Consider the following 16,631-nt stretch of genomic DNA (forward strand, 5'->3'; position numbering starts at 1 on the left):
TGGCGCGCAGGGTGATGTTGGTCCCGCAGGATACTGTGCACCCTCCTCAGACAGCGAGTGGGGAAGATATTACTGATCTCTGGCAGACTTGTTCCAATAATTCTGCCAGCTTCTTTCACCACCCGCTGGAGTGCTTGCTGATCGGCCTTGGTGCAGCTGGGGAACCACACTAGAAATCCATACGTCAGAACGCTGCTGATGGCACAGTTGTAGAAGTTCAACATCAGAGATCTGGGAATGTGTGCGCTCCGCAGTCTCCTCAGGTAGTAGAGGCGCTGTTGGGCCTTCCGTACAACTGAGGTGATATGGTTGCCCCAGGACAGGTCCTCGGTCACAGTTACCCCCAAGAATTTAAAACTGCTCACCCTCTCCACCGCCTCACTGCCAATGAAGAGAGGCAGATGGTTGTTATGACCCCTCTTCCGGAAATCTACAATGATCTCCTTGGTCTTTTTGGTGTTTAAGACCAAGTTATTGTCGTGGCACCATGACTCTAGTTGTTGCGCCTCTGTCTGTTAATGTAATGCTTATATTTAGATGTAGACTATGTAAAGACATCATAGTAAATTCTTATAATACATACAATAGCTCTGTTAATATATTAGTTTATCTAGCTAAAGTTAGCAATGGCTGCACTTTGATAGCACAGTTGTGCTATTAAAGTAAATAGTTTTGCTTTTGTCTGTTAGGGGTAAATATAGGTGGATTAATGGCCCAAATATTAATTTACACACATATTGTTTTTATCAGAACAATGATTTTTGCATTCAGTTTCTGCTCCTTACATATTCTTCCCAGCCAGCGTTACTGCATCTGCAACCCCGGTGTGGTGCGACAATTCAGGAACCCCGACACCATCTTCATCCTTGCCTTTGCAATCATCCTCCTCAACACTGACATGTACAGCCCCAACGTCAAGCCTGAGAGGAAGATGAAGCTGGAGGACTTTGTTAAGAACCTTAGAGGTACTTTGTTCTCCCTCACTGCACCACATCCAACGTTCTGTCACAAAACCAGTATTCCCCTGACACATTACTGTTTCTCTGAGGATAAATATTCATCTTAAAATTGAGTTTTGTGCATGCACATTGCCTTGATTAATGGCCATGTCAATAAGGTATTTATTTTTTTGGAAGTCATGGCCAAGAAAGCTTTCCTGTCGAAGCAAAGTACTTTTTAGTTGTCCTCAACAGATTTTGAGGGTATTAGGAAATGGCTTTATGGCATGACTGAATAATTTTTCTGCCTATTGAAGTGTCTGTAATTAAAGTACAGTATTGAATGGAGGAGAAAATACTTGTCCACAAAGAGCTTTGAAGGACATTTCTGTATGTATTTTGAGATACATAAGCAATGCAGCAAGTAAGTATATTTAGAGGTTTGGCTTGCATAAATCTGCAATTTAATCATTAATCCCTCTTTTTTTCTCTATTTCTCTTTTCCTCTTATCCCCCGGCAGGAGTCGATGATGGGGAGGACATCCCCCGAGAGATGCTCGTAGGGATATACGAACGGATTCGCAAGCGGGAGCTCAAGACAAATGAAGACCACGTTTCCCAGGTTCAGAAAGTGGAAAAGCTAATCGTTGGAAAAAAGCCAGTAAGTTGGAGTTTGACCTTGGACAGCTACATGTGAAGTGTAACTCCTTTTCTTTTAAAAACCTCCACTCAAGAGCTGAATCCAAGCAGGAGCATTAACACTAAATTACCCAGTGTGCCTCTGAACTGCTATAGTGTGATGGTTAATTCATGGCCAGCTTTCTTCACCGTGTGACTCTTCAGGGCTACTATACCATTGTGAATTACTGCAGTATGTTGTTTGCCCTGAGTACCAACCACAAGAAAAGTCTGAGCTAACAAGCTGTGTAAAAATGAGATAAACAGCCTCACTCATAATGATCTTGAAGCCGTTTATTTGAAAACTACTCCTTCTGTGAGTCGATACCTGAGAGATGATCCTTATGATGTCATGACCATTATGGGGGACGGAGTCGGAAAAGAGGAAAGTGAAGGACTCTGGCAGCGTGGTTCTGTCATCCGTAAAACTGTTTTGGTTTTTAATTTGGTCTTAAACATTGCTTGAAACTTCTTATCATTCTTGTTGCATACATTTTCACATGTGTCCCTCAAGCTCTGAAATGTGTTTTGTTTGATTTCTTACTCCTTAGATTGGCTCTTTACATCATGGTCTTGGCTGTGTAAGTATTTCCTTTCAATTATTTTCATATTAAGATAAGATAAGATAAGATAAGATAGAACTTTATTAATCCCTCGGGTGGGTTCCTCTGGGAAATTCGATTTCCAAAAAAGCACAGCACCGACAGAAGTTACAGAGTTACAGAATATTATATATATATATATACACACACACACACACACACACACACACACTATTAGCACTGAGTGGGATTTTTCTGTTATTCCTCAAGGCTGTATGAGGCATAAAGTTTGAAGCAGCATGTTTGAAAGCTCTTTGTGAAGCACCAAGAGACAGAATAAGAAATTATACTGTATTGTGTTGTGCAGGTACTATCTCTACCCCACCGGAGACTGGTCTGTTACTGCAGACTTTTTGAAGTGCCCGACCCCAACAAACCTCAAAAGTTGGGCCTGCACCAAAGGGAGATCTTCCTTTTCAATGACTTGCTAGTGGTACGGCAGATGTTACTTTCAGTAAAAAGAGAACAAACTCTGTTTTAGAGTGAAAGACTCTTAAAAAGAGTGTGTGCTTTGCTTTTTTCACAGGTTACAAAAATCTTCCAGAAGAAAAAGAATTCTGTGACATACAGCTTTCGACAGTCCTTCTCTCTTTATGGCATGCAAGTCCTCCTCTTTGAGAATCAGTGTAAGTAGTATTTGCATGAAGCACTCACTGTGATATAGATGTGTGTCCACTGAGAGTCCCCAGACCCCTTAGTTCTAGGAACTAATGTTAGGGAACTAATGTTAGGGAACCACAAGTTTCTTCAGCCCTGTTTTTGGTCTGATCTCATAACGCAAATTGATTAGCGGACATTTTCAGAAACTATTACTTTTAAACTGCATCTTTTTAAATTATTATTACGAATGTTAAAGCTGACTTTCTCATTGTAGGCTGTTGTGTCAAATTTCATTTCATTTGATTCGTTTTTATTTATATAGCACCGACAAAAGTCATGCTTGAAAATCCGGTTTGATGCCTTTCTATGCAAAAACTTCCTAGACAGTTCAGGACTTCCTCTGTAGCTCCATGACTTTTCAAAGCTAAGCGGGCACAAAAAATAACTGTTTGCAGTTGCAGGTTCTTATAAATGGCCAATGGACACTAGTGGGAAAATACAAGAATACAAATGAACAAAGTCAAAGATCCCAAATGTTCCATCAACAGAACCTCCTAAACAAGGACTGTTTGAAGGTTAAACTCTCGCACTTAAACTTAAGTCACATGGTTCCTTTAACAGAAATCCCAATGGGAAAGTCTATTGGAAAGTTCCTTTTTGATGGATAACAGCCAACCTCAGAGCTTGCCATCATGGAAACTTTGAATTATATCTATAATCCAAGTCACATACTCCACATACACATACTTTAATATCCTAAATCTGTTGTCTCTGATGGTAGTTCTGATATCCCGCAGCTGGTTTCAGATCCTATTATGTCCTACTGGTAACATCAGTCCTAACTCTAATAGACTTCAATAGTATAATGTCTGAAATGTTATTTTCATCATTCTTTAGACTATCCCAATGGCGTTCGCCTGACTTCAGCCATTCCTGGAGCTGATATCAAAGTCCTCATCAACTTCAATGCACCCAATCCTCAGGACCGCAAAAAGTTCACTGATGATTTGCGAGAATCTATTGCAGAAGTCCAAGAGATGGAGAAGTACCGGATAGAATGTGAGTAAATTGTTCCCATTTTTTATAGACGATATCAGCAGCTGTCTCGCATCAGTAGAAAATATGTGGAAGCCAGGAGTATATGGCACATATGTATTTTCTCCTTGCACAGCTGAGCTGGAAAAACAGAAGGGCGTGGTGAGGCCTAGCATGTCCCAGAGCTCCGGGTTAAAGAAGGATGCAGGAAACGGAAACCTGAGCCGAGCAAGCCTCGACGACAGCTATGCCATCGGTGAAGGTCTGAAGAGAAGCGCCCTCAGCAGCTCCCTACGCGATCTCTCAGATGCAGGTAAAGTCAGGGGTTGCCATAGTAACATGCTGTCTCATCCCTCATCTAGGCTGAGTAGATTGTGTACCTGTGCTAGATGCTGGCATGACACTGTTTACTCCTTCTGGATGTTAATCGATTTAGAAACTTGGAATACGGCATGGCGGCCATCCTGCCGGTACAGAGTGTCTGAGCCAGTGAAGCAAGGAGATAGAGATGGGTGTGTTTGCTAATGGGCCTACGTATAATTTACCAGAGGCTATCAACTAATAATCCTGCATCGCAAGGGGGAGGAGGCAGTGCTATGTAGGTCAGTGCGATCAATTTGAGAGTCTTAGCAGTAAGAGGAATTAATGTTACCATTCAGGCGGGGTGTAGACAGTCGGCTCTGCACAAGCACACTCAATGACCTCAAAGTGAGGAAGCAACCTCGAAGACTGAAGTGAGCTGTCGTTTTTTTATCAGCGTGTCTTTTTGGTAAATGAGGGACAGCCTTTAAAAGCCTGATCAATATCTGGATTTCGGAAGCCTAGATGTTCTCGGGGAACTTTCTCTATCTTTAAAGGGGAGCTCTACACATCTACAAGTACCAGTTATGAGGAGAGCCACAGTTTTGTGGGTGTAATAGTTCCTTTGCGAATTTTAGACCATCAGCCTGAGTCGGTAACATTCATTGACATTCCTTAGTTAGTGACATTGAGTTTAAAACACTGAATATTGCTTATAATTGCATATTTTAGCCCCTGATTTCACCCAGTCTTTTTTAGAACTGTCCCTTGGGAGTCTTTCATCTTAATGGACATGAGAATCATTTTCTTGCAGTCAGATCAGTTGTTTTGCTGATGGGAAGGTTTCCTGCCAGCAGTGACTCAAGTTGACTGCACAGATTTATCTCTGACCTTGTTTCGGAGCAGTGTCTTGTTCCTTTCCCATTTCCTTTAGTTCTTATTCGCCTCCCTCTGCCACGCTAGTCTGCCACCAGCTAGCCGTGTACCACTTTAGTGTGTTAGCATCCTGCCGTCGCAGACAAGAAATATGTGCACCTCCATATTTTAACCAGGCATGTCTTATCTGTCATGTTACATGTTCTGGGCAGGCAAGCGTGGGAGACGCAGCAGTGCAGGATCACTAGACAGCAATATGGAAGTAAGTTTGGATCAACTGATGCTGAGCTGTCCTCCGACTTTACGTTGCTCACTGTGATCACAAGTTTCTGTTTCATTGTTTCTTTATAGTGTTTTTCTCTCTTTTTTTGAGTGTCTGTGTTTTAGTCGTGAGCATATTGGCTGCTGTGCATGTTTTGAGTAGAACGGGAATGATGTTGCATCTAGCATGTTAACCCTTCACGTACACAGCATGGCACGACTAATAAAGTCCTGACAGCTCCGTTGATGATCGGCTCTTACGTTTGAGTTATCTTGGCTTTTGTAGTGGGAACAGTTTTTAGCCATTACCCGAATGTTGTCCTTTTTTGATCACTCAGGATGATCCTGACAGTTCTACTGCATGCTGACACAGTTTGAAGTTTCTTTTACAGACCTCTGACATCAACAAGAAAGTCCTGTCCTTTTTCACTGTTGCACTTATCCAACATAGAGGATGATATGTTGTACCTACTCAGAGTGGGACTGTTCTGAACTTCCTCCAGTTTGTGCTCCAGTCCAGTGTTCTGCATTACCTTTGTATTACAGGATAATATGGAAGTTTTTACCCTATTGTTTGCATTGATAACTTATGTTAGCAGATTCAGATGAGTAATTCAAAAATAAAAAAATAATACTGTAAATTATAAAGTAATGAGAACATGACCTGGTCTGTTTTATATATGGCTGACAGAGTTAACTTGATTTAATGATTTGAGACTAGCATACATTTTTAGTTTACTTCAATGCTAGCTTGAATCTAACTATTACTACACAAGTCCCATGAAGAGATACCACAACTTACTATTTCTCCATCTCTGAAAAACTTCAGACTAGATTCAGAATCACTGGGACTGAAGCATGATCGCTACGTTACCATTTTTTAAAATGTATTTTATGTTTTAGAACAGAACACAGAAATATTAAAGGCTTTAAAACACATTTAAAACACATTTACTTTGAATCTACTCCATCCCTTCTCCCCCAAGCTGTACTGGAGGTTTCTTCCTGTTAAAAGGGAGTTTTTCCTTCCCGCTGTCACCAAGGGCTTCCACATAGGGGTCATCTGATTATTGGAGTTTTCTCTGTATTTTTGCAGTCTTTACCCTACATTATATCGTACTTTGAGGTGACTGTTGTTGTGATTTGACGCCGTATAAATAGATTGATTTAAATTCCTTCAGCACTATAAACCAACATCACAAGTCAATTAGTTCCAGCTCAAAGTGTTTAACTTTTAAAAACAGTTCACAACTACCCTTCCTTGTCATTTAAATAAAATGCACTACCTTCAAAGCACGCTGACACCATCGCAAATCATTCAGAATATTATGCAACTCTGTTAATTTAGCAGTATTCATGTATAAAAACACACGTATAGATCATAATTAAATAGGCTGAACTTTTGGATTTTGAAGATCATCTATTATAAGTTCATTGTGCACTTTATGCATGGCTTTATTAATTTTGGTTAGACTGTGTTGTATTTATCTTATGTTATATTTATCGTTTATTGTGTGTTTTGTGCTATGAAAATGTAAAGAAAATGTACAAATTACTTCTTCACCAGGCTTGGGGGAAATTTCTGTTTTAAGTTAAAGACAGTAAATCTAAAAGTATGAGCTGCATGCAAATGGCAAAAAACCTTATTCAGGTCTGCAGTGTCAGATTGTTGTCCACAGATCCATGAGTGATTTTACATGTATTTAGAGAGCTCAGAAACCAGAGGTAGGAGTGATGAAAACTCACAAAAGCATCTGCTGTCAGAGCTGAAGACGTACAAGCTGTGTGTCTACTCATGACAGCGCAGACACTGCAGGCTCTGACAGGCTCGGCAAGCTGAGCCTCCAGACCATTTAGGGAGAGTGGAGCGTGAGATGTTAGCATGGATAGACAAACAAAGGCAGTGAACTGGAAAAGGAAATGGCGATGCTTTTCCACAAGGCAGCACAAGCAATCATGGGAGATTTGAGATCAGCTGTAGCTGGTCATGTGGTCGGTGCCGCTGTGAAAAGAATTGAGCGAGGCTGTGCACGCTGCAGAGCATACGAAAGTGCAGGTGTGCGTTTGTCTGCTGTGGATCTCGTGATTGTCTGTGTGATCTGACAGCCTTCTCTCTTGCAGGGGTCCATCATTAGCAGTCCTCACATGCGGCAGAGAGCCCCGTCCAGCCGAGACTGCCCATCCCGTCACAGCGCCCAGTCCCTGCCCAACTCTTCCTCGTTGCTCGGATCGTTGTTCGGCACCAGGCGTGTGAAGTCGCCAAGCCCCACCCCTCAGCCCCAGCTGCACCCTACTCTCATCTCCCACACCCCGCACCCAGCCAACCTGCACCACACAGCCCGCGTGGAGACGGAAGGACCGGTGCCCATGCACCCGCACCACGCCCAGTTCTGCCACATGACCCAGAACCCACCCCCTTATCACCACCATCACCACTACCACCCGCCGGCCCACTTGCAGCACCCACCGCACCAGTACCACCCTCCCCCGTCTCACAGCCAGCAGCAGCCGTACCCGGCTCATCCTCACGGGCCCCATGGGCACGGGAGCCACCCACCGCACTCCTCCACCCACCCCACTCACGGCCCTCCCCACCACCACGGCGCACCGCCACCATCCTCCCAGGGACCCAGCAGCACCAAGCCCAAGCACAGCGGCATCAGCACAGTGGTGTGAGGGGCAGGTCGTCCTCTCTGGACCCTGCAGCTGAACTTTTTCCTCCTGGGCTGACATGATGGTGGCACTGTGCATCGCCGGTCTGGGGCTACGAAGCCAGACGAGATCCCGTTGTGCCTCCTTCAGATTTTTTTCCTTTCTTTTAGAGCCGCTTCTATCAATTTGTTTCAGGACATAAGACATGTCTACCCGCTTCAGGAGCAACAGACAAGAGCATGCACAAAGACCACAACTACTGTTTGTTTCTCAGTAAACTACCGGAACTCGCTTACTAGTATTTTACACAAGAAGTACATATTAATCTTCACACAGTAACTTTAAACGTTGTCAAGACGGTTTGGCTGAACAGACACGAAGACGACAGCTCAGCCTCAGCCGTGGCTGTGCAAGTATTTAATGTAGCAGTAGCTCACAGTGCACTGTGATATCTCTGTTAGCAGTGATAAATGTGCCAATTATTAAAGCATTTACTAATTTAGTCACACAGATTGCTTTATGTATATTGTGCATAGTATTTTGTAAAATAATAATATCAAATGTTATTATTATAGTTATTACTACAGAACAAACAGCATCGATGAAAACTCTCAGTATTATACTTGCACATAGATGGCGTAGTTTCACTGTTAAGAAACCAATCAAAGCTTTTCTTAGTTAGGCAGTCGGACGCAAGAGTACTGCTGTGAATGGTTGCCTTTGAGCTAGAAGTTAGATTGTTGAGGGCTGCTGCACTCCAGCCCACCTACAGTCTCATCCACTGCACGTGTCTCCGGGCCGGAGCTCTCTCTCTCCCCTGCTCTGAAAGCAAAGGAAGCCAGCGGCACTCGCTGCTTGCCTGCCCTCCTTTTATTTTTTTAACTATTTTTTTAGAATCCAATGAACAATACGAATATATAAAGGCTGTCCTGCAGCCTGGTGGGACTCTGCAAGTCTGTCCTGCAGGGGGAGGAGGACGACGCTGGATGTTTTTCATGTGGAAACTGAGGGAGAAACTGTGCAGCAGGGAAACATGTCCCACTGTGGAAGCTCTCAGCTGGCTGAGCGTGGCCTCTCCCTCTTCGGTTTCCCCGTGCGTCTGCTGGAACGGCGAGCGTGCCGTAACTGACTGTTTTGTTTTGTCTTGAGGTTTTTTCCCTGGGATGGACGCCACAGAGCAAAAATCAATAATTATCATTCTGTGATGGTGACAGCGCCCTTATGCTTGACTCATTACGGAGAGCGGTTTTATATCAATCATCTTTCTGACATATTATGGGATGGCTGCTTGTACCTCCCGGTCATCCCGTGCACAGTATCTGTGGTGTGTGTGTGGAGCGGAGGCAGGGGGGCTGCTGTCCTGGAGCATATTTTCTGTTTCTGAAAGCAACAGATGCAGCGCTCATTCTACATAGCTGATATCAATGGCAGGAGTTAGTCTGTATCTGCTTAAAGACTGTGAGATGCATTTTTTAAACTAGTGCAATATGTATTTACTGTTTTTTGTTGTTGTTGTTGTTTGTTTTTGTTGAAGAACAAGTTCAATCTGTTGGTCGTTCTGTTAGTTTCGCCCTTTACTTTCTCCCTCCGGCGTCCTCTGGCATTTCTTTCTCAGTGTTTCAGTGAAGTGCAAGTATCCACATGGATTTGGAGGAACTGGACCTTTCACACTGATGCAGAGTGTCACAGAAAAGAACTGCATGTAACGTTATATCTTGAGGCTATTTTCAAACTGTGTACTCCCAAACTATATCAGTGTTACAGTTGACAGTTGTTTAAAAAAAAAAGAATGGTAGAATAGTTTTGACTTCTTCAAATACAGCTAACCGAAGTCAGCGATGTGTTCATGTCACTCCAGACGATAAGTAACCAAATCTGTATTTTAACCCGATCCACATGCAGTACAGTAGTTAAACTGGATCGTTAGTGTTCAACTGTAGTTAAAGCAGGACCTGATCAAAGCTGTAACGGGGAAGCTCTGTGTGTTCTGTCATTTGAAAATCAGAGTGATAATCGATTATTTAAAAAGGAAACTTTTATCTTCACATTTTCTCTCTGTCTGTCAGCGGCGCACACGTTACCATTTTCAAGTGGTGTCCAGTAGATCAGTATTCTTAAATATATATGCCCTCAGTTAAAGCCACACTTTGTACTTGCTTCATAATGTTTGATTGAATAATACGCTTAGAAATGCTCTTTGTATTCATTATAAGACAACTTTTGGGTTGCCAGGTTCTGGAAAGTGTCTTGTGGCCTAATGTTTACCCAGTTATACAGGAAATTACACATTTTTATGATATACTATAAATTACACGTTTTTAAGGTTTCTCTCTAACAGTCTAGTAGTTTACACATTCACCCAACAAGCCAAACGTCCCCTCTTCAACCCAGAGAAGAGACACAGATCCCTTGGTGTTTGTGTAAGGACGGGCATCAAACATGAGGCGCTAACTGCTTTGGCAAAGAGCAGCCAAAAGTAGCTTTTTTTTCCAGGAATCCATAGTCTGCAGCTGGCTGATTATTATAAATGGTATTTGCTACACTGTTTTTTAGCTCTCTGCTTTTATTGCAGTAGCTTTGCATGCTTTTCACTGTTCAGAATAATCCATTACATACTCAGTTTAGCGCTGTCTGAAACAAGCAGTTACAGCTCTGTTCTCCTTCTTTTTAAGCCATTTAGTTTCTGATTGGCTGCACAATGTTATCAGTATATAGATTTTCAAATGTAATTTTCAAATTTTTTCCACAGGCTAAAGGTGCTCTGTTGAGTTTCCAAACATTAGTAGGTTTAATAAGCAATTTTATATGATTCCACTCTGGTTTGGAAAGCACAAGTAAAACCTCCCACGTGTGCAAGCAGAATTTAGAGTTTGTGCAAAGTCCATAGGGCAGTTTCAAGTGATTTTCGTTGATATACAAAGCAGGTTCCACACTTGGCACAGTTTCCCCTCCACTCTCACATAAAACAGTATAACCTGCCTCTTATTGAGGTGATACTCTAAGCAAATAAGATACAAAAACTATGAGAACTGCTTCAGTATTTCCTGGAAATGTTCAGTGAGGATGTAGATTTGCCAAGACCTTACAACCTGGCAACCCAGAGCTTGTGCTTCTTAAAGTTTTATTACTGATTTTGTAAAGCATTTAGTAATGTTTTAAAAAAAAAAACAATTAGATTCTTTCTTTTTTTTTCTTTTTTTTTGTAGAAAAAGTAAAATTTTATTTAAAGGTACGTATTTAAAATCTATTCCATTAGAATAAAAAACTTCTGAAATGAACTGAAGCTGTCAAATAATGTGCGGGGGAAACCAAATACTATGACTTCATCGACGTCATCTCTGTATGGGATTAACCCTGAAAAGCCTGAACCAAGAAATAACTGCCAGAAAATTCATTTGAGAGTGTTTATTCAACCTCACTTTTCATTTTTTACAAAAAAAGAAGTGAAATATCAATTTGCATATATGAGTTTTAATTTATTGCTACAACTGGCATTTTTATGCAATTTATTGCTTAAAATTTTATTGTGCAGTTTATTCAGGTTTTTCAGGAAAAAATAAATCACACTGATAATGTAAGGGTCTAAAAATCTCATGTATCAATTATGATATACTTGGCGTTACAGGGTTAAGTTAAAATAAGGCCCAGCCGTACTTTCATGCAATGCACATTTGTTCCACAAGATGGTGCTGAAATAAATGTAACTTTACAACTTGTAAATCAGGTAAATCATTACGAAAACATTCCTATTTGCAATGGTAGCCTGCAAAAGGCAACACAATAAAAAACATAAAAAATGAAAAGAACGACGCCTCCGTAAACATTTCAACACACCTGCTGAGAAAACCACTGCCTCCTGGTGGTGAAAGTTTTATTAACGCATGTGTACAATTTGCAATATGTCCTTACAAAAAGTACCTTTAAAATAGATTTTGTTGTGTCCGTGCACTGTAGGCTCCTGTAACTTTCACACCTTATAGTTGGCTGCAGTTTCTGTGCTACAGTGTCAGGAAAGTGCCAATATTGCATTGTTAAAATCAGTTTAACATGAAATCTACTGCGGGCTGTATTTAAAACCCAACGCTGTACCCGACCAATCACAAAGTTTGTCTTCAGACCAGGATTCGAACACCAACAGGCTATTAGAGAGTAAAGGTACAGGCAGATCCCAAAAAAGGAGCCCGAGTTACTTTTATTACCCTACAACCTTCCAGTTCCTTCAGAGCACTGATCTATTGTGAAACCTGTCCAGATTCCATGTGAGGTGCTTTGCTGCATGCCATTGATGCCTACTGTTTCTTTCTTCTACTCTCTTTTTTTGGTTTCATTTGTTGTTGTTTTTTCAACCGTTGCTCTGTCAAGCGGCGTGCTTGACTAGAACTTAACCTTCCAGCATAGCTACGACTTCCCTGACTTGAGCTTGTTTACATCTAGACGAGTTTTGGCCTGCTAGTGTGTCTTTTTGTTTGTGCATCATTCTCCTCCGGCATGCATTTCACCCATATTTCCACTGTAGAGTATAAAGACCTGGCAGCGTACTGCTGAGTGTAAATATGGAATCTAATGTGACTTGAAGTAAAAGTAAAGAGGGCTGGACGTGGAGGAAATATTTTAATGGCAAGCTGGTAATAAAGAATGAGTAACATATGTAAATAGTCTGTAAATTATTGTTATTAATTATTCTTATTATTACTATTCAGTGTCTACAGTTACATTGAAGGTGCATTCCTGCTCCCTTGTGATCTTTACATAATCAAACTGCTTCTCTCTGCCTCCGACAGGACTGAATTATCATAGGATCTAGAGATGAACAGCCAATTGTTACACGGCTAACACCGTTTCTGTCGTCTTTCCTGAGATGCTTCTGTTTTCTCACACTCACAGCCAGACTTCTGAAGTCAAAGGGAAGAGAGGAGTGCTCTTATTTTATTATGCATTCTGTTTCTAAGTAGAAAAATACCCATTGATGTAAAACTAGTACTGTGACAATGTTGAGAACGCAAAATAAAATGATATACAGTCAAATCGGAGCAGTTGTCTGCCTGTTTGCATCCTGCTTGGTATTTCTTGGTGTCAGATGAATGACTGGGAAGATCAAGGAGCTACACTTCTTGTAGGCTGAATTCAGATCCCTAAATGAGTGAATGCGTGAAAGCAGATGGAGAGGAGGAAGTAAATATGGCTGAGCTGTAGGCTCCTCTGTACCCTGACCTGAAGGCTGCATTCCTGCTTTGCTGTACAGCTTTATTGTCCTTTTTTTGTAATGCAAAAGTGTCTGCATCCCAGAACTGAACTGGCATAGTCTTCCAGATCAGTCTCACCTGCAAACATTTCCCAGGTCAGTCTTGCAGTATTGCAGGTTACTGTTTTGACTGCAGGTCTTTCACTGCAGATCTGTGGTGTATACATTAGAACCAGAGTTAAGCAGATATGTTCTAATAGCCTCAGCTGTGCAGATAGATGTGCCTTATGAGCTCTCTGTATATTTGCTTTACCACTCCCTTTAATGTCCACACTCATTCTGTAATGAAATATGATTTCTCACCTGTTACTGTGTCTTAAGCTGGTTTGAACAACCAACCAAGAGCAGACGCTGGCAGGTTTAGATGTTTATTGAAGTGCAGCAAGACGGATACTGGTAAGAGTGAGAGTTTTCAAGTGTCTTACTCAGAACTCAGGAGGTATACTTGGTTAGCTAGTTGCTGAGAGGAGATGGGTGGAGAGCTGGCAAGCAGGTGGAGAAGAGGTTAGTCCTTTGAGGGTGACTGTGCTGGCATGCCAGAGCTGAGAAAAGCAGCTGATGGTGCTCACAGTCTTCAGGAATGTGTGACTTGGAGGCAGCATGTTCACAGAGAAAGAGCATTACACAGGCACAGGAGATTACAGACAACCACAGCAAGGACAATCACCACCCATCAACAAAATTATTCATTAATCACACCATTAGGAACAGGCGTGGGAAGAACTGTCCAGACAGGAAAACCTGAGACTTAATGCCAGTCCAACAACTCCACCTGAGACTGAGAGCAAAAGGTTACCAAAAAATGAGGAAAATATAAGAAACTAAAGCGCATCCAGACAAAACATGTCAAAGTGGCCACTTTGGACTCTATCAGGTGCCAACAGTTGAAAATAAATACACCAGGCTTTTCTACTTCAAAGGGTTCTGTGTCGGGAATTGAGAAGGTTTTTCCTAACCTCAAACATGGTGTGGTGGCTGAGAATCTGGGAACTCTATATGAGTCCAAAACATCTTAGGACAGCATCTCTGTGATGCAGTCATCCTAGTCATGTGACCAGACTTCCTCAAGACTTCTTCCTTGGCACCTTTGGAGAACCAGCCTTGTTTTAGAGTTTTAGAACCAAACACTGTCATGGAAGCTGCAGTGACTCCAATGGGAAAGGAAATGTTAGCACACTGGATCAGCAATCACCCGTGAATTTCTTCTGATTGCCACTGATCTTTGGGGTACAAATTTAAGACCAGCATGTGGGGCTTTTCTGTAGCAGTGTGGTCTTTAAAGAGTTTAAAGAGTTCTATTTTAGCCACTGGCACTGCATCAGTGGAAAAGATGTACTAGAGCTCCAGAACCTCTGGCTGCTTCTTCATTCTTCTTAAAGGTGTCAGTATTACATTTCTGAGAGAAGAATATTCTCAAGAGTGCTTTAAAGGCTTCTCTACGCAATGATGGTCCCATAGCTGTAGAAACTAGGGCCTTTAAAGAACTGTTTTTTAATATGTATATGTGATATATTCAGTCTTTATAGCCTATTCTTCTTAAAAGTGTCCCTTATGTAGATTTTACTGAATTAAAATAGACTGCATAGTTGTGGAACCAGACTTTTTTTGGCTTTTGTATACTCAGCCTACAGCCAGTGTGACAGTACACAGTCTACTCTAGCAGGATAAAGTGCTTTGAAATATCTAGCACTGCCAGTGTTTACACTTTGGGGATCAACGTCTTGCTCAAGAGCAGGGGTTAAAACTATTAACCCTGTTAGTTAACCACTGGCTCCTGAAACAGAGTGTGCAAGGACAGGACTATCTACAGTAACTGAGACTAGATTAGCTCAGAATTGGTCTTCTTAGAGTGTTTCCATTATTAGATTTAGTGCACACTATGCATGTATTCGTGCATTTACGTATTATCTTGTATTGGTCATGAACTTTCATGCAAACCTGAAACTCCACATCCTCACTTTGACCTGACAACATCATCTAGATTTTATTTTCAGCTTTAAATTCAGCAGCACAGAAAACATTGTACAAGTACTCCAACAGGGCGAGTACTACCTTGTGACGAATAAAATGACCTTTATGTGTGAATTTAGTGGAACTCCCCTTTAAAATCCCTACATTCCATGAAACAATAGTGAGGATATGATATCCACTGTCCTCGGCTGCAGCTATATTGTCCTGCCCATGAGTGATACATATGTGTTTCTATTTTCCTCCCCTTCACGTAGCTCCAACAATACAGAGGCCACCAGGGACGCTGAGATATTTCTATCAACCTAAACAAAATTCTCAGGAAGTTGAAGCCTCTGATGAAGGTCACAACTGCAGTACTCTTATTCTTTTTTCAGTCTCGCACAGCCAGCATGCCTTGGCTACTTGCCTAACTGTGGCAGGTGGTCTGAGTGACAGTTTGCCCTGTTTGTCTGTCTGGCCCTTGAGGCTGGATCTAAAAATAGATTCCAGCAATGAGGGCCACATCCGTAGTGTCAGCAGGACAACGTCATCATGCGGCCTGGGAGGGACCAAGTACAGGGCTTCATTTCCTCTGCCAGCAAAGAACAGCATGTATTAGACAAGTACACATTCAATGATACAGAAGCAAACCAGCTCCAGGTTTTTATTTCTGTCAGTAGGGTGTGTGCAAATTTTTTTTATTTCTTTTATTTATACAGCTTTTAAATATCTTAGTTGGTGGTGAAAATTATTCTACACACATGTAGATAAAGAAAAGAAAAAAGTTATTGTCCATAATTTAGGTCCAGTTTCCAGCACAAGTCAGAAGCAGAGCCCTCTCTACTCTAGGGCTGAGTGGTTTCTTTGCAGAATACGTCATCTAGTGGAGTCCTGCATGTATTGCTATGATATGTTCAAGTACCGTCGGAAAATTCGAAAAACCAATGGCACTAGTATTCATGACGTACACGAAATTTAATTTCTTTGAAGGTCTTGTGCTTTCCAACTTTAAATTCGAGGGCTTATAGTCAGCGAGACGGAGGATCATGGAGTCACGTATGGGTTTGTTTTTGTTTTTTTCCTGGGATTGCTCTACTTGAAAGCTACAAATACGAATTGCATATTTTTAGTAATAAAACATGAGTGAACATATACATTATATACAGATAACATGGTAAATAAAATAAAATAAAATTCAACAAACACTTTTTAAAAGTCACAGTCTTTATGACCGCGGTCTTCTGTAAAGAACACGTGAAAAATAAAAATCAAAGTTGGTAAGAGAGTTATTTTTTACAAAGATATTGATTTTTTTTTGTAAACACAAACACAAACAAAACAAAACATAATTTTTATTCAAAGTTACACTACCAGTAAGCTCGGTATGTATGTGTTAGAAGACCCATAGAAGACCCATAGAAGACCGTTCACATTTGTAAGTCTGTAGTTTACATGGGTCAGAGAACGCCTCTCGAACATATCTCTTACGTCATCAGC

The 16,631-nt window shown here is 41.4% G+C and overlaps 1 protein-coding gene across 7 annotated transcripts in view; it reads left to right on the top strand.

Annotated features, from left to right (window-relative positions):
* The window catches only part of iqsec1b (IQ motif and Sec7 domain ArfGEF 1b), a 238,243-nt gene extending 225,277 nt beyond the window's left edge, over positions 1-12,966 (top strand). For all 7 annotated transcript variants that reach the window (XM_085405545.1, XM_085405551.1, XM_085405547.1 and 4 more), the window contains 9 exons: positions 799-965; positions 1,460-1,599; positions 2,168-2,197; positions 2,526-2,651; positions 2,745-2,844; positions 3,716-3,877; positions 3,990-4,166; positions 5,242-5,291; positions 7,412-12,966. In XM_085405545.1, coding sequence (XP_085261671.1) covers positions 799-965; positions 1,460-1,599; positions 2,168-2,197; positions 2,526-2,651; positions 2,745-2,844; positions 3,716-3,877; positions 3,990-4,166; positions 5,242-5,291; positions 7,412-7,966 — 1,507 coding nt within the window. In that variant the 3' untranslated portion in view covers positions 7,967-12,966. The remainder of the gene's footprint in view (positions 1-798; positions 966-1,459; positions 1,600-2,167; positions 2,198-2,525; positions 2,652-2,744; positions 2,845-3,715; positions 3,878-3,989; positions 4,167-5,241; positions 5,292-7,411) is intronic.
* The last annotated feature ends 3,665 nt before the right edge of the window (positions 12,967-16,631 follow it).

The sequence above is a fragment of the Rhamphochromis longiceps genome, linkage group LG5 (genome assembly GCF_057381845.1).
Source record: "Rhamphochromis longiceps isolate RC_006_pf linkage group LG5, R_longiceps_female_GT1.1, whole genome shotgun sequence".
NCBI classification, from domain to species: Eukaryota; Metazoa; Chordata; class Actinopteri; order Cichliformes; family Cichlidae; genus Rhamphochromis; species Rhamphochromis longiceps.